Source organism: Cyanistes caeruleus, chromosome Z (genome assembly GCF_971803275.1).
Source record: "Cyanistes caeruleus chromosome Z, bCyaCae1.hap1.1, whole genome shotgun sequence".
Lineage (NCBI taxonomy): Eukaryota > Metazoa > Chordata > Aves > Passeriformes > Paridae > Cyanistes > Cyanistes caeruleus.
Window position 1 is genome coordinate 19,556,523 of NC_141732.1, and position 18,856 is coordinate 19,575,378.

An 18,856-nucleotide genomic window follows, 5' to 3' on the forward strand; every position below is an offset into this window, starting at 1 on the left:
AGCCCTCTTTTACATCAGAACTTTGAGTGCAAGAAGTTGAAAGTATCTACTGAATGTTATGGATTATTAATATTTAGGACACCAGAGATCCTCCCAGAAAAAAAGGCAAATGAGTGCAGCCCCTTTTTTTGTATGCCAGCTGACCATGAACAGCCTTCCAGTCTCCTTAAATATGCCTATTATGTTCATAACAAACTCTGAGTCACTTGAAATTACTATTTCTTAAAAAATGTTTCTATTCATACATACTACATTTCTCTCTAATTCAAAACACCAATTGCCACTACATAGTTTCAGAAGAAAAATAAATAATTTGAATTCACAATCATTGTAAAAACCACAGAAAATAATAGTATGGGGAAGTAACATCTGACAGCACCAATAAAGCTAAGTGTTGAAACACTCTCCCTTAACTTCTGCTCCTCTCAACCAAGCAGGCAGCTGCCATGAACCTGGATAACACTCCATACAAAGGGAGATCACAGTGAGGTTGCAACCATGTTAAAACCATCTCTTCATTCAGCAATGTTGACAGGGGCAGTTGTAGTCACAGAGGAAAGCCTTAGGCTTGACAGAATTCACATGGAATGGCTGGTCACCAACATCACAGGATATTTTTTTATGGTATCTCATATTAGATCAGACAACTGGCAGAAAGAAGGAATTATCTGATGAAAACCCTTACAGTAAGTTAGGTATTCCAGTTAGTGTAGCCAGAAAAAGAGCTGGACAGACAGTTGTGGTTTAGAGTTGCAATGGCATGCCCATACTGTGCTGTTCTAAGTTTTGCAGAACTGGTAACTCAAATCCAGAAAGTGTCTCAACAATGGGTGGCAACCCTGAATGTGAGAGATACTTTTTTTGTGGAAAAGGCCATAATTTTACATCCAAGGTTTTGACTTCTGGAACATGACAAAGGAGAATCCATGCTTGCCTGGAGGAGAGCACCACACCCCTCTAACACACTCCCATGGGACTCTAAGTGGTCACCCATGACTGCACACTCTGCACTTGCTGCTTCTTAGTCTTTCCAGTCTCACTTTCTCTGGATATTCAGGTAGCAGGAGAACCCCCTGAAACTGCAGGGAAGCTGGAAGCATGGCAAGTACTTTGTGATGTGGAAGCTGAGATTCCTCCTAACTCTCAACCCCCACTTTTTATTTAACACTTCTGGTTGCATTTGCAACTCAGCCTATTTCCTTTCTTTTCTATTTCACAGGAATGCCAAATGAACTGCACTTTGGATGGATGGATGGATGGATGGATGGATGGATGGATGGATGGGTTAGCCTGCACCAACCTTGAAATGTAAACAAGGATTTTTTTTGAGCAGTAGCATTATTATTGCAATAACTTGCTCTTGAATGAAATTTAAAGATTGTCCTTATGTCTATATCCTTGAAGAAAAAGCACAGGGTAGTGATCTGTTTTGAGGCATAGAAAATTTGAACATCTACAGTAAAAATCTGTGTCTGATAAAAGCTTAACAGCTTCAGAAAGTCAGTAAATATTTCAGCCTGAGTGTGGCATTCAAACAGAAAAAAATAAAAATGCTGCAAGTTTTAATAATTAAATTAGTATAAAATTATTCTTATTTATGCTGAATATACATTTAAGAAATTTATTTTAAAAATAAATATGGTATGGAGTATAATTTAGTGGGTGAGAAGCCACCTGCACCAATGACTAATTTCTCAGCAGCATGCATTAAGCTAATGACAAGACTGAGTGGAACTAAATTTTCCCTACCTTAAGTATAACAATAAAGTTGATTAAGAGAATGCTTACCCTGTTTGCAATTGTGGCATCCATCTGAACATGGTATGCAGTCTCCAGAGTCAGGATCTTCAACTTCACCTGTGTTTTGCAAACCATCAGTTTTGGGTTAATTCTTGAAAATGCAACATTTGGAATCACTCAGCAAGGTTCTTGGAAATGAACTTGACACAAATTAAAAAAAGAGAAAGACTCATGGAAACTTGTTTTCTCATTTGTTTTTTGCATAACACGCTCAATTTGAGTAAAATACTTTTACTTTACAATAACATGATACTAGAAGAGGATCAGAGCTGGAACTTAAAAGACCTCAGGGTCAGGTGTGACTGTGTATTTCAAAATATTTTTTAATATACTTAAGCAGATTTCTGTAACAAATTGAATAGAGCATTTGTTATCTCCTACTGAAAGATGCTTACCTTCTCTACAACTATGCTTCTGACACACGTTTTGAGTAAGGTAGTAGCCTCTGAAACATCTTTTGCAGTGGCTGGAGTTCTGGCACACCTCACAGTGGCCAGGGCAGGGCACACAGGTATGCTCCAAGTGGTAGTGACCTGGAGGACAGTTGTCCCTGCATTCCCCATGATACAGGAAGCGTTCCACCCCTCTTCTGTCTGTGTGGCAAACAAATGGGAAAAAACTGTCAGCCACAGAGGGCATTTGGGGTATAAGAAAGAGCCTTATGAGGTTCCAGTGCTGCAGTAGAGACACTGACTGCTAGATTTTGCAGTTTTACACCAGATGAGATGTATAAAAGTTTCAGTACCTCAAACTTTTCACATTCCTGGAGATTTATGGCATATAAAATGTCATGCTAGCAATCAACTCTTTATATCCATCAATCCAATAAAAAAAAAAATATATCCATCTCTGAATTCTCTTGCAGAGGACAAACAAGTATTTGTAACACATTGTACACGCAGATGTACAATTATTACTAGGAAAGCAAAGTGGCCTGCTTCACCTTTGGAAAGAGTCAATCTGTGTCCCATGAAGATTAAACTGTAATCCTCATCTCAGTGGATTCATCTAGATTTGAATTTAAATAGCAGATGTGCAGCTATTAGCTATGAAAGCACAAGCAGTCTCTAATGTATGAGAACTGGGAGGTCCCCTGCTCCAAATCCTTCTGAGTCAAGCCTGTGAAAACACATATAACTTCATGTGCCATGTGCTGCAACATGGGGAGTTTTCTAATCACTTACCCCACAGTATAAATTACACATATAACTGTGCTAAGTGTATCTCATTGCCTTAACTGGCAGAGCAAGGATTTGCTTATCAGAATTTATTTTTGAAAATGCAGAGAAAGCAGCTATAATAGGCAATGGTACTGCGCCAAAGCAGAAGTTGAATTTTATTTATTTTACTTTTCATGTGCAATTCTTTAATTTTTCTGCCTCCTAAGGGTGTGAGTTTCATCAGTGTCTTAATTTCTTGAGTCATAGAAATACAGAAATATATCTTGCTGTCCTCCATAAGGGAGAGACTTTGGGGAGAAATTATACAAACTTGCTCTCATGGTAGACCTGAAGTACCATTTGAAAACTTCATCTACTGAGTCACATTCCCCAAAGAAAGAAAGTCAATCTCATCATCAGTATGACTAATTAATGCAGCCATACTAGTGTTCGCTTGTAGTCTAGACACTAATTACTAAATAAAATCTGTACCTTTGTGATTAAGACTGAAATGGAAGTAGCAGCTGAAATGAAAAGGCTGTGAATCCATTGTGAACCTCAGAAGACAGCTCATAAAATATTACTCATTATTATAAAGTAGATCTTAAACACACTTTTCCAAGGACAGTTCAGACTAGTTGCACATACTTGCAGGTGATGGCCTCAGGTTTTTGCTCATCAGATGTTACAGAGAAAATAGGAAATATTTTTTAAATCAGAATTTCAAAAGGAGAAGAGTGGCCTTTTGGAATTTCCACAAAATTAGCTACATTAGCTTTCCCCTCAACCTAAGATCTATAAAAATGTGTGTTGGTGATAAGCTTCTCTTTGCAAACCCTGTTTGTTCAGCTGTAGGGACACAGCAATCTCCAGTGGAACCCACCATGCTTGTTTCTTAGCCTTTCCCAGAGAGATGCTTAGGAAAATAGCCTGGCTCCCTGCCTGCTTAAGCAAACTGGCCCCATTTCAGTATAGCACATCCTGTGCAGTGGGTGGGGGAAGCATGTATGAAGCTTTCTTTTCCAGAAGCAGACTATGTAGGTTTTCTGTCCCCCCTCCTTTTTTGTTTTTTCTTGTTTCTGTTTCTGTTAACATAGCTCCTATTGAAAAAACACCAAGGGAAATGCATTAAGTTGAAAGGACAATACAGAGCTGTGTTTTCTTGTACTTAAAAAGAAAAGAAAATTGAGTTCCAATTCCCTCCAGAGTCACCAGAAGATTATGATGCAGATTGGTAGTAAAACCACTACTCATTTTATTGAATCTAACAACTGGCCCTGAGAGCTGAGGGAAAAGGGAATTTGGAGGCCAATGGAGGGGAAAAAGCTGGCAAAAGGAAATCTTACTTACCTGTTCCACAAGTGGTGCATTTATTAGGTTCACTTCCACTGCAGTCCAGGCAGGTATGATGGCACAAGTGACACTGCTGTCTGAATTCAAACTTTCCTCTGGGGCATTGCATAACACAGCAGCCATCATCAAAGACTCTTTTAAAGAAGACAGAGACATAATTACAAATATAACTACTACTTGTTCTTTAAATCTAAAGGAAACTAAAAAGAAACTCAATAAATTCTTCTCTCACTCTATTTACAAGTCTTTGAACTTCAAGACTTTGTTTTCCTGATCTTATTCATAGTATTTACTATATGAAAAATGTTTTGAATGTGAATCTTAGACTTCAAAGATGATTTTTCCTCTGAAATATTTTTCTGAGAAAAATTACCTTTTGGTTCTTTACCTAGATGTCCCTATATCACAATCTCTGACAATGGTCCCATGTGTCTGCTAAAAGGAAAGTAGTACTTTGTCTATGTCTGTGAGGGAATAACCCATCTGTTTTATTTTTAGGACTGCTTTTAAAAAGTACTATGGCTTCAGTAATACAATCTTGTACATGGAGTCAAACAGCTATCTGAATATTGGCCTTTAGGAGCTGTATTTTAGACTTACACGTTGTTGTGACTTAGGAATGGCAGTTACCAATTTAGTTTTCCCACTGAAGCACTCCAAACTATGCTCAACTGCCTGTCCTCCCTCCCCCTCCTCTGCTGGGCATGGAGAGGAGAATTAGGTGTACAAAATGTAAAGATCACAGACTGAGATAAGAGCAATTTACTGGAAACATCAAAGAAGTAAGAAAATGAGCAGTAACAGCAAGAATATGAATTCCAAAGCGTACAACAGCTGAACAATTCTCATGCCAGTGCTCACAAGTGCGCCACAGGGAACCCCTGACAACACCTGACTGCGCCACGCCAGAAAGGGACCCCTTCCCCCACCCCTGGAACTAGCAGTGAGGCAGTATAGAATAACTTCCAAGTCCTAGCCCTGCCTCTCCTGACTACTGTGGAAATTAACTCTATCCTGGCTGAAGCCAGGACAGGATTCATCTCTGTATCATCTGTGTCTTGCCCAGATACTACACCTTCCAGTTACACACACACACACACGTGTGTACACAAGCACAGGTGTGATTTCCATAGTCAGTGGCTGTCCCTCCAAGACGTCTGTTAAGTTCATTTAGTCCAGGACTGTGGGTTCCACCCATCCTAGAAATCTTTCAGGGCAGGAAGGCTGGTGTGCTGTCAGCTGGTTGCTGCGTCAGGAGCTCACAACTGGTGTACTTGGAACTGGCTGTACTCATGGTCCATGGTAGTTATGGAATACTCTCTGTGTCTGTAGTGTCATTCAGCAACAAATATTATACAGTTCAACACTACAAACTGTTCTTACACAGGAAATCAAATCCCCTTGAGTAATGCATTGATTTTCCCTGGCCCTCTACTTCACCCACCAGTCCACCAGGTCCCACAGATGGGTTTACCTTTGCTTAAGGCAGGACTAATTCAGCGTGTCTTCTATAACATTCCTCATATGCACCACAGAGACTTTATTCCATTATGCAGTACGTGGGGTTTTGTTTGGGCAGGGAAAGCTCAACTGGCAGAGCCTTGGGTGTTAATTAACCATGTGGCCTTTGCTTTTTACTTGTGCTGGCAATTGGTCTTTTTCCATAGGTCCTACCACCTCCACAGGCAGCTTGCTACCATTCATTGAGTCAGTGTAAAGGCAGAGAGAGTGCTGGCCATTTCTGCCATTCAACAACATCTAAAGCCATCTGGATTGCTTTCAGCTCTGCAATTTGACATGATATCAAATATCTTATCAATATCTTCTGTGACTTGCTGTGTAGAGCTCCTATAGCAGCTTTCCATTTTCAATGTCTGCCTGCAGTGCGGCAGGAACCATCAGTAAAGAGAGAATATTACTTTTCATTTTCTTTCAGCCAATTATATGGTGGGACATCTTCAACCTGTCACTTTCTCCTCCTCCTCCTCCTCCTCTGATGATGATGAAGTTTTCATCTTTGGACCAGTTCACAATGGCTTACAAGATCCCTGGGCAATTGTGGTTTCCCATTTGAGCTCACTGTGTGATTGGTACAATCCATCTATTCCGTGTAGCATCAGTGGATGTGTGGAAGGGACTTTCTCTTTGGACATCCAGCCATTTGCTGACAGTCAGAGTACCAAGAGGAGCTGCTTTGGTGCCAGACACTTCTAAAACAGCTCAAACTCCTTCATAAGCTGTCAGTATGTCCTTCTCAGCTGGGGTGCAGCAGGCTTCAGATCCATTGTGTCCCTGACTCCAGAACCCCGGCTGTCCTCTCTCTACTCTCCTCTGAATCTGTCTGCCAGACTCCAGGAATGACCATTATTCCTGGCTACAGTGTGGAGCACACTTTTACAACCTGTTCTGTCCTGACTGGCTCAGGAGCCTCTGCATAAACAATCTCTTGTTTAATTTGCTCAAAAGCTTGTCGCTGTTCAGGACCCCTCTAAAAATCATTCTTCTTTCCTGTTGCATGATAGAGAGGATTTACAGTCTGACTGTAATCTGGAATATGTCTACTCCAAAACTCCATAGACTTGGGGGAAGCTCATGGGGTTTTCTTGCTGTTTTGTGTGGACATAGCTGCTATTTTCTTGACCACACCCATTTGAACCTGACAATGTCCCTCTCATCATTTGGCTCCTAAAAATTGAATTTCTTGGGACTTCCCTTTGCCTTAGCTTGTTTTAAGGTAAAGCCTTTGGGATTATCTGAACTACCTTCTCTCAGTTCTCTAAGTTTCTTCTGCTGTGTTTCCCCCCAGATAAGAAGGATGTTATCAATGTATTGCACATGTTGTGGAGTCTCTGTCTTTTCTAGTGCCGTTTGGGTCAACCCATGGCAAACAGTGACTGTGTTTTCACCCTTGGGGTGAGCATCTCCAGGTGTACCAAATGCCCCTCCAGCAAACTGTGGCTTGAACTAGTCTGCTGAAGGAAAGGAGAAAAACACCTTTTTAATATTGATGGTGGCAGCACGCTGCTGCCTTGGACTCCAGTTTGTACTGAAGTTCCAGCATGTCCGGCACAGCAGCACTCAGTGGTGGTGTGACTTCCTTCAGGCCATGACAGTCTGTTGTCAGTCTCCACTCTCCACTGGACTTACACACTGGCCACACAGGGCCATTAAAGAGTGAGTGAGTCTTGCTGGCCACTCCCCAGCTCTCCAGTTCAGGAATCACCTCAAGGATGGGTGTCACAGAGTCCTGCCTGGCGTGCTGTCATCGATGGTGACTGCTGTGGTAGTGATGTTTTTATTCTACCTCCAAGAGTCCCATGGCAGAAGGGTCCTCTGAGAGAACAGGCAAGGTGTGAAGCTCTTTAACTTCCTCTGCCTCCTCATCATCTATCCCAAAAGCCCAACAATGGCTTTTGGGGTCCTTGAAATACCCTCTCCTGAGGTAATCTCTGCCAAGAGTGCACAAGGCCTCTGGGCCAGTCACAATGGGGTGTTTTTGTTATTCATTCCCTGTTGGGTTCACTTCAGCTTCCACAACAGTCATGTGTTGGGATCGCCCTGTCACCCCAGAAACAGAGATGGATTCTGCCCCTATATATCTTGATGGCATCAGAGTACATCGTGTGCTCTGAGGTCAAGTAAAACTTTACACTCTCATGGGTCTGATATGCCAGGCCATGGGATGCACACAGTCCAATAGATCTGACTGTCCTCTTCCTGCCCCGGGCTGGAGGCAGAGCCCCTGCAGACCTGGTCATAGTACTCATTACTTGCTTCTTGTAAATATGAACTGGAGAACTTCAAGAGGATTGGAAGTAACATCAGCTCTCCTGTTCTGTCTGAGTACTTGTCCAGTGGAAACTGGAGTGGCATTTATCCCTAAAGAATTTCCTGTGATGGTTGTTCTTCCTCTCAGCTCAGGTACCCATGTTGCCAGGGCAGAGGTAGGTTTTCCATCCCACTTCCTCATGTCTTCTCTGTAGTCACACAGGGAAAAACACATGTTACTTCACTGTGTGTACTGTCTCTTCCATGCAGTGGGGTACTTGCTCCCAGTAGCAGAGACTCTGGTCTGTGTTGGTGGCGCATAGCACTCTAACTTTCTTGAGACTTTAAAATCTGTCCAAAGCCCTGGACAATCTTTTCACAAGGCCCTGCCTCCTCTTCATCATCATGGAGCAATCTGAATTGATCTTGTATTTCTTCTTCTATATAGTATAGGGGCAGCTGCTACCTGCATGTGTTGTTCCTCTGTTTCAGCTGCAATTTGAGTGGCCATGGTGCTGGTTGGTTTGATTTCCTTCTCCTTTCCCCGAGGGCATTGCCTAGCGTTGACCTGTGACCAGTAAAGAGCAGCCAGGGTCCAGCACACTGCAATAAGTTGTAGTCATTCAGGGGTGAGCTTCCAAACCACTAGAGCAGAGGATCTCCCCCCAGATAGTGCCATTTTCTCCAATATTCTATGCCACTCAAATCTACCACACTCAGGGCAGATCTTTGAATGACCTTTCCAGAAATCTCCTTCTTGACCCTTAGTGTGGTACAGACCGCACCAAGGAGGTGTACTGGACACAGCTATAAGGACATGCATTCTTTAATATCCAAAGGAAATAAAAAATTCTCACAACTTGTCTGAAGGAGAAACGGGGGGTGAAAAGATGGGGAAAATCATCCACTCTTGTTCTCCCACAGGCTGGACAGGATTATTAATGTATTCCCAAAAGTAGTTTGGGATCCCTTATCCCTGAGATAAGGGAAGAAGTGCAACATTGGATACACATCCCAGACATCCCTCACTTCCCTTGATCTTATTATCTCATAAGCTGCTATCACACAGTACACCAAGAGAGAAATCCTGATCCTCCTCCTTGTTCTGAAACAGAACATTGCATATACAGAAGCTGAAACTTACATCCTAAAACAGAACATATAGAACATATATGGAGGCACACACAGGGTCAGGTACCACATCCACAAACTACACAAATGCTTATCTCAACCCTTCATGCCCCACACTGGGTGCCAAACAAGACCGTTGTGGTTTAGCAGTGGAATTCCCCAATTTCGTGATCCCACCAGAACACTCCAAACCACATGCTTCTTACTCTTTCTCCCATCTGTGTCCCCTGAGGTGGGATGGAGAGGAGAATTGGAGGCAGGAAAGATAAAGAGCATGGGTTGAAATAAGAAGAGTTTACTGGAAACAGCAATGAAAAAAGAAAATGAGGAGTATCAGCAAGAATGCCAACAGCAGAGTGTGCAGCAGAAGAATGATTCACATGCCAGCACTCACCTCTTTACCATGGGACCCACAACAATACCTGACCATGCCATGGTCATATCCATGACTGTAAAGGGATCCTTTCCCCCACCCCTGGAAATAAGATCAAGTAGCATAGAGTAACTTCCCAGTCCTAGCCATGCCCCTCCTGTCTACTGCAAAAATTAACTCCATCCTGGCTGGAACCAGGACATATGTCGTCCATAAGTACATAGGCATCAGGCTGCTGAATTATCTCCTTTTGCTGGATAATTAAGCATTTACTTAAAGAATCATTTTATGTGATGAAAATTTATGGTCCATTTTTCACTGCTGCTTAATGTCTAGTGTTTTAATCTGCTTGGGAGAAAAATAGAAATGCATCAATTCATGCATCTTTCATAGACTACTAAAAGAACGCAAAACAAGTTGGCTAGATTTCAACTGTGTTTTCCCTCCTAAGACAATGAGAAAGGAAAGGCTGCAATCTTCTGCTCTTAACTGCTTTGACCACTTTGCTATCTGAGGATTTGGGATTCAGTTTCTAGAGAAGCTGAGAACCATTTTGGCCATTAGTACAGACTTTGAGTACACCTAGACAACAAAAGGCTCTCCATAATATTAAGACAGTGCCTATTTTCTTGTAGACAGCCAATTGCATTATTTAATATCTGCAATATGTCCTCATAAATTTTGGCTGCTATGATCATTTTCAGATTTATTCTGAAAGAGAAGGAGAAATGTGACAGAGGTACTGGAGGTAGCTGGACTGTGCTTATATGGCATGCAAATATTACTGAGTTTAGCTACATGTGCTAGCTCTAATGACAGCCATCCTTACAAGCAGCTCTCAAAGTGGTAAAGTACATTTTTCTTTTGTTATGTTTCCCCTAATGGGAAACACCTGGTCAGATCTCAGCACTATAGACTGTCCCATTTAATATGACTTTTCCTAGCATCTCTCATAATGCACAGAAGGGTCTCAGAAATTTTATTCTGAAATTCAGAAACTTTATTTAGAAACCAAAATTCAGAATTTTTAGAGAACTTATCACTGCGGTTAGAACAGCATCCTTACAAAAGACCTCATTACTGCCAGTACCTTGGTAATTCAGCATTATTGTGTTTGGTTACTTCTTTGTATGTACAGCTCACAATGTAAGCTTGTGAGGAAGGAACAGACAATCTAATTTAAATTACATTGTGAATGGGAAAAATCCACTCCACAGTCCAAAAGTCTGCCCAGATTCCCTCTTCTCTCATTTCTGATGTAACAGAATTTAATAATGCTTCCTCACCTACAAAATTGATTGGATTCCATTGCTCCTGGTATGCCTTTCATTGGCATAGTCATATAATAGGTATTTTCATGGCAAACTGCAGAATTGCTTCGGGATTTTCTTTCCTTGCCTAAGAGGATCTGATCCTGTTTTCATACCAGTGGAAATGTCAGCTGGTTGCAACACAATCCAGTGCAACAGAACCAGAGTTACTTGTGTGAGAATACAGCTATGGGCTGGACATGTGTCCAAAACCAGTAGTCTCCTGGAATAGGTGTAACATGACCTAAACATAGACCTCTGATTTGCAAAGTCCTGTGCAAAAGCTTCTTTCTAGTTCTGTTCAACCCTCACGGCACGTTAGAAATATTGGCCTAACCCATAACACATCAGTGAGGGAATGATCTTTAGGTGCTATGAATACCTCCCAAAATAGGTCTCAGGCTATCTCAGGCTATACTCATGCCTTGAGCCAATCCTCATAGATGTGTTGAGCTACAGATGCCCCAGATTCTTGCTGTTAAAATTATGATTCCAGCAATTTTGATTTAGAAAGGATGACATTGAATGAAAGTCCATTTTACATATATAAAGGAATTTTTCTTTATCTGTGGGAATCATGCTAAACAATAACTGATCATGTAGCCAGTCATTTTGTTTATGTAAAAATTGTTTTTTCAAGTCCCCTGTTTGTTTTTTTTTACCCTAGACACTTCTTGCTTCGGTAGTCTCTGCTAAGCACAACACAGCCACTTCTCCAGATGATGAGATCTTTGTACTGCACTGTGCTAGGAGACAATTACCTTGTGAGTGGGCAGCTGATGCAGTTGTCTGACTCAGGTCCAATGCATTTCTGACAGGATATTTCACACAACTGGCATTCTTGGGAATCATCAAGATATTCCCCTGGTAGAAAAAAAAAATGGTTTATTTCAGATCAATCTTCTTACAATTAGAAAAACAAACAAAAAACCCAAAAAAACCCCAAAAAAGCAGAAAAAAGATGAAAAAGCACCACCAAACTTTCCAGGTTGGAAAACATAATGATGAAGAGGAATTGGATCTATTTTTAACTACTTAAAAGAGCACTTTTCCCTCAGGCATCAGGAAAAGAAGTACTGGGTCCCCTGGAGAACCAGGATAATCAGACCTGTTTGTTTATTAATTTTTCTTTTCTATGTGAATTTGAAAAAGAGTTTTGGGGTGTTTTTTTTTGTTTTTGTGAATTTATTTTGCACCAGTTGAAGTAATGAGACTCCTAAGTTTCATGAGTTACATCAAAATTGGTGCTGCTGAGGAGTATTCATTATATAATGTCTTTTGAGCTCGATTGCAAACTGCAGCATAAAGGGTTTGCTGTCATGGATGTGGATATGAGCAGATGGACTTTAGCAAGCTTCCATCAACACGAGACCCATTGGTGCTTCCCAAACCTCTAGCTATAGCATATTTTGTCCCCCTCCCAGGCTGCTGGTGGAAGACTACCTTCCTGAAGCACCTAGGCTTTCATTTTGGCTGGATTGAAATTTGGTGCAAAGGTGCATGTTTGGACTTTAAAAAAAAAAATTGTATTATATGGATTTCTATCTTAAAACTGAGATAAAGATATAAACATTTCCAGATCATGAATACACTAGTACTGCTATGCTGCTGAAGTGCAAAGTTTGCCTCTTTTTGTTTTACTGAATATTAGTTAAAACACTGGTACAAACTGGTAAGCTGCATGCCTAATAACTCTTAGGGCAGAGATTTGCTGTGTGCAGCATCATTTAGGAACAATAAATTGATTTATCACAGAATTTTATAAAGCTCAAGATTGGGTCTTTTATGTCAGTTTGTTTTGGGAAAATTTATTATAACTGAATCTATATATTTAAGGAATTGGCTGCTCCTTCATTCTTGAGTAATGGAAGAGGCTGAGCAAGAAGTCCTATATAACACAATAAACCTGCAGTTTCTATGGGTATTCAATATCAAGCAACTCTTCCCACTTGCATTGACGCTGGAAAATCTGGAAAATATAATGAACTTTAGGCATCAAAGCACAAATATGGAATGACTCGGGTTTGGCTCCCACTTGCAGTAAATTCCTTACATTTGAAGAGCAAAGGCACTGTACAAGCAACCACTTACATTAATTTAAAGCAACATAGGGAGGAAAAATTTTCCAGAACTCTTAAAAATTATCTTCTCTGTCTGCTGTATTTTTAACAGTTGTGGTTTTACATATTAAACGATATTAAAAAATTTACAATAGTTTATAAAATTTTATAATAGTTGAAACCTCTAGTATGAGATATGAGCTAGGATTGTACTTCACACTAAGGGGATGGGAACAGTATAGTTATAAAGGCAAACTTATTAGAACATCTAGCCAGCTCTGGGTGAAACCTGGGGTACCCAAAATGTAGGCAGAGATTTAATATTTGTTTTGTAATGTTTTGTGCATCTTCTAAAGAGAGGGTAAAGGTAAAAGACAAGCCAAATGCCAGAGACAGAACCACACAAACCATGAAGACAATGCTCCTCCAAGGTTGTTCTGGGACCAGTTCTAGCTGGAAAAAAGTTTAGACTGGGAGCAAATGAAGAGCCTCCTGATGAAATCAGGGAAACAAAAATCTGTGAATGCGTACACATTCACACATTTTTACAGTTCTCATTATCCAAAGGGCAATTTGTACAGATCCAAAGCTGTATCTCTACATATCTATGTATCTATTTCCATGCATTTATGTAATCCCCCTATAAAGGCCAAACCTTGAACTGTGTAAACTGACACCATGGAACTGGTGCAGCTTTTCTGAACTGCAACACTGCATTTTTATGAGTAATTACTTTGTAACAGACTAAAACTAAAAACATTAGAAAAGCTGTTTGACATATAATTCTAAGTAGAATTCTAAACTTTTCAAGATGTTACTCAGATAACAAGTATTGTTAGCAATGCAACTAATAAGTTGTATTGATGCATATCTATCATAATACCAAATATTAATAATTCTCACCTTCTAAAAACAAAATAATGTGGCCTTCAGGCCATTGACATATTTGGTTAATGTAAGCCTTTTGACCCTTTTTCATACGTATCCAGAGGATGTACCATGGAATCCCACATTCTTATATGCTTTATGAGATTTTAATATATAATTTTGTCATGGTTTAGGAAGAGTACTCCCCAATTCTGTGACCTCAGTGAGACTCACCTAAACCAGACGTCACTCAATTGCTTCCCTTCCCCCACTCTTTCCCCCCCACCTTTCCTGTCCGGGGAGGGAGCTGAAAATTAGAGGCACAAAAAGGTGAAAATCACAGGCTGAGATACAAACAATTTACTGGAAACACCAATGAGATAATAAAACAATAACAGCTATGATGTTAATAAGAAAAAGTTGAAATTCTTTACATGGAAAATAAAACAATACTGGACTGTTTTTCCCTCAACCCTTTCTCTCACCACTGGAAAGAGACAGCAAGTCCCTTTGCTTGCTCCTTGAAAGCGATGTGAGATGGTATCCAATAACATAAGGGTCTGGCCATGCCCCTCCCCAGGTGGTATAAAAAATTAACTTTGTCCTGGCTGAAACTAGGACAATTTATATAGATATACATACAACCCCCCCCCTCCCCCTACACATACATATGTATTTGGGCAGTAGTATAACCACGAAAAAATGCAGAATCAGAAAACACTTCCTGTTGCAGGTCTGATGCTTGAGTGTTTTATTCTATTTGGTTTACATCACCGGGAAATCTGTCAGGGTGAATTTATTACATAATTGCTTCTCTGGTGTTGTTTTGTGATGCATATTAGAAAACTTATCTGTTTCTCCTTTACTTTGCTTGCCTACATTACCTGTATGCTTATCTTGTGTGCCTATCCACTGGACCTAAGCAACTAATTCACAGATCCCAGCTATGCATTCACACATAGCAAAAATACTTAAGTTTTTAAAGGTTTTAGTTATTTCTCTGTTATGCCTTTCATTGGAAGTGGCATAATTTGTTTCAGCTGTGTTTGGAATAGTGCCAGGAAGACAAGTTCTGTGGCTGGGAACTGAAGCATTTTATTGAATGCTATTATAAGAATGTGCACCAGAAAATACATGTTTGGCCCTCTGAATTGCAAATCACATCTAGAACTGTAGATACAATATGTTAACAAAATAGTTTTTGGTGGATATTCAAAGAGTTGACATTGAACTTCAAAAAAGAAGACTTTTAAACTATTCCACAGGGCAGTTCAACCATCTGCCAGAATTCCTTGTGAGCAATGTATTTCTCTACAAATCTCGCTAGATAAATACAGGCTGCCAAAGCCTCAATCCTTATTTTCTGTATTAGAAATCTTTATCTGTCAAACATACTTTTAATAGAGGAATACTCTCAGTAATGTGTCTTCACGTAGCTTTCAATCAGGCAATGATCATCAGTTACTTTGGATCATCCCATATTTATCATTCATTATCATGTTAATTCTGCTATGTTGTTACCTTGTTTAAAAACATTTGTCACATTGTTGCAAAGAAAAGGACATACTGTAGGAATAACAATACCTTAACACACTTGATCCCTCATTATAGGAAGATTCTAATATATTATTTTTGTGTCCATAGTTAGAAATATTTAACTCCCTATTTGGGCTACACCAGGTTTCATGTTGTGCCTTTAACTCCATACAAAATCCCTAACCTTAATGCTCAGTTCCCATCAGTTCATATGATGCATTTTAAAGTGAGGTAAGAACTATTCTTTCCATTAAGGAAGTAGAAACCTGAGTTGCAATAGTATAATCAAATTAGTTTACAACAGCAAACTAGAACCTGTCTCTCCTGAGTCCCAGCCTGGAGCATTTGTCATAGTTGCCAAGTCATTCCATGTCTTTGCATAAGCAGCATCAGTGTACCTTTACCTTGTCACCATCTCTCTCGTGCTTTCCAAAGCCATTTATTGACAGCACAGGATAATTTGGGAGATCAGTGAGATGAGGATGTGAATATCCTTGTCAGTTATGCATGGAGGTGCAGACCTTCACGTGCTGCCTGTCATAAATCCTTTTCTCTTGTAGTCCCACCATGAGACTTAGTCACTGCAAGTCATGTTATTTCCCCACTTTGTTTGATCGAAATATCACTTCATCTAATTTAAAATGCTCTTTATTGTCTATAACATTGCCACAATGGTTTTTCCTTAAATTTTTCATGGAAATATGGATATGGATTTCATACTTGGATTCTTTGTATGTAATCTTATGGGTTATAAAGGTTTGACAAAGCAGATAAATGAATTGCTTTACATCCATCAGCTGGGAGAACTGAAATAAGTTGATCTTAGGGAGCTCTCTGATTTTTCTCATGTTTGGCTGTGATACATTTTATTTTGTCTGGCTTGTGGGATCAGCTCCCTGAGTTCTCTGAAGAAACATTTATTCATAAAACTTAAGCAGATAGCTAAAACTAACTTGCATATAAAAATCCATGCAAATTCACTCTGAAGGTTCTTTTTAAAGTTACTCCTCTGCTTAGCCCAGGGTCTCAGCGTTTGATAGATTATAGCTCCCTGAAAGAAAACTTGCCATAATGTCCATGTTGTAACATTTTCAAGATGAAGACATTTCCTTTGCCCTCAGATTTGGCAATTGTACAAAACTTGCATCTGGTTTCCAATTATTTGGCTAGTTTTGGTTTTAGGGCTCCTGCTAGTTACACAATGTCCAAATTTCTGTCTCCCTATTCGGATGTGCAGAAGGGACGAAACTTTTGGGTATTATGATTTGAGATGATGAGAAGGTTTCAGGCTTGGAAGTCTTCTTTTCAAAAGTGCTCTAGGCAATGACAAATGAGAAGGCTGAAAATAGGATATTGATTCCCAAGTCACTAAATCTCCCCCTTGTGCCAAGGGGCAAAGCAGAACCTTGAAAAGGATTGAACATCTCTTCCCTGAATAGCTGTGTGCTGAGTGTGATATAATGATTTTAGGATGAAAGGCCCCTTTGTTGCAGGATTAGGTGAGATCACACAGAGAGACTCAGGTCAGCTGTAATCATGACAGTCAGGAGTGAGGAAATTGCCTTTATCAGTCTCCACTGTCTTACACGGGCCTCTATGCTTTTCCCTGCAGAATAAAAACATTCACATTAGCCAAAGCTGCCTTATTTATTTCTAGCACAAAGGGATTTTCTCTTCCCTTTACAAGATGTACTTCTCTCCCCATTTCTACATGGTATTAATACAATTGTTGTTGGAAACCCATTTAAGAGCCAGAGCCCTCAGCAGTACTTAGTGGCTATAAACAGTCCCCAGAAAGATTTTTTTTTAAAAAAAATCACCTTTAAATTTCCATTTCCACTAATTTTTTAGGCGTTTAAAATACTTGTTTTAAAACTCCATTCGTACTAATTATGTGGATTCCTGGAAGCATGAGCTGGCTGGGTTCATGATTTCTCCTCTTGACTGTGTAAGCACCTAAATCAGAGTCTGGCAAGGTGTTCTGCTGCTCACCTATTGCCTGAAATTCACCTTTCCTGAAAGGAGGAAGGGAAATAGAACAATCTTCGTGGATCTGTATCAATAAAGCTTTGGTCTGTACCCTTCTCACTTGTTGAAGTACAGAGAAATACCATAGCACTCTCAAAATTTTGGACTCACAACGGAAAAAAAAATTATGCTCAGCCCCTCCATTCTTGAGCTTTGCCGTGGGAAATTTTCCTGTTAATTGTTTTCAAGCTTCCCATTCTTCATAAAAATCAGTAGCTGAGAATCTTCTAAAGGGCAGTGGAACAGAAACACTAAAACCTGACTGAAAATTATCACACAGTACTGATGGTACTGCTTTGGAAAGCTAGGTAGTTGCTTGTGAAATACAAAAACCAAATGCAGTATGCTTTGAGTAAAGCTGATGTTACTAGCACATGGAGTACATTAGAGATAGAATCTTTTGGTGCCAGAGGAAAACACACATCAGAGGCAACCAAGGTAACAACAGTGTGTCTCTCTCCTCCATTATAAAGCAAGGAGTACATACTTTGCATACACAGAACCTTCCTTGACTGCTGCAGGATTTCTGCAGTCTGATTTGAACAGACATAAATCTGAAGTGGGAAGAGCTGGATGCTTCAGAGCAGTATTTCAGTGGTGTCATCCATCTTAAGCTGAGAAACTCCTGCACGGGCTGTTCATACTGGACATCTTCAACTTAATCAGGCTATGAACAGAGATCTGCTGATAACTGGGCAGATTTCAGCAGGCCAACCATTGTCCCAGGATGTAACAACATAGATTTGTCCTATTAATTAAATGCAATTCTTGTTTAATTTGCAGAGATGAAGGAATATTAAAGCCTGAAAGAAGCTTTCCATGAAGATACAAATACATCCTTGGAATCAAGGAGCAGATGAAATGAAATCTTTTAATGAGTGGTATAAAACTCTACATTTTATTCCCATCTGTAACTGTTCAGCCTCCTCAATACACTTACACTGGTGATCTTCCCTTGCTTGAAAACTTCCCTGGTTCCTGGTCTCTGCTATAAGCACTTCTGGAAATTTTATTTTTATGAATGCAGAATACATTCTTTTCAACAATTACGTATTCCATGTTGATGGAATGGATCTTCTAACTCTGATAGAATTGCAGAGAGGCTTTGTTTAGCCCTGGGAACTAATTTTGAACCCTCCTTTCAGCCTTGAAAGTGTTCAGAGAAGCTGTGTTAAAGGCAGACATAGCAAGACCAATATTTACTCAGCTTCATTTTGGTATGGCCTTGCTCTTGTAGTAAGAAAAGGGGCTACTTTATTTGGGAATGAATATTTGAGTTATTTTTGTATTTTCATCCGGTGGCATTGCACAGAATGGTGCATTAGCATAATCATGAGCACGACAGCTGACAGCAACTTGATCTGTGGGGACTGGCAATCAGAAGCTAGACATTCCTTCCAACCCACATCTCAAAGAACATCTGCAGGCACCAAGAGGAGGGCAGTGGGCAGGCCAAGGACAATTGTAAAT

At 40.1% G+C, this 18,856-nt stretch overlaps 1 protein-coding gene across 2 annotated transcripts in view; it reads right to left on the reverse strand.

Moving 5' to 3' along the window:
* Nucleotides 1-18,856, reverse strand: part of PCSK5 (proprotein convertase subtilisin/kexin type 5) — a 230,250-nt gene that overhangs the window by 33,688 nt on the left and 177,706 nt on the right. For both annotated transcript variants that reach the window (XM_086868934.1, XM_086868935.1), the window contains exons 21-24: nucleotides 11,657-11,759; nucleotides 4,311-4,447; nucleotides 2,196-2,393; nucleotides 1,789-1,857 (exon numbers count right to left, since the gene is read on the reverse strand). In XM_086868934.1, the coding sequence (XP_086725060.1) occupies nucleotides 1,789-1,857; nucleotides 2,196-2,393; nucleotides 4,311-4,447; nucleotides 11,657-11,759 (507 nt within the window). The remainder of the gene's footprint in view (nucleotides 1-1,788; nucleotides 1,858-2,195; nucleotides 2,394-4,310; nucleotides 4,448-11,656; nucleotides 11,760-18,856) is intronic.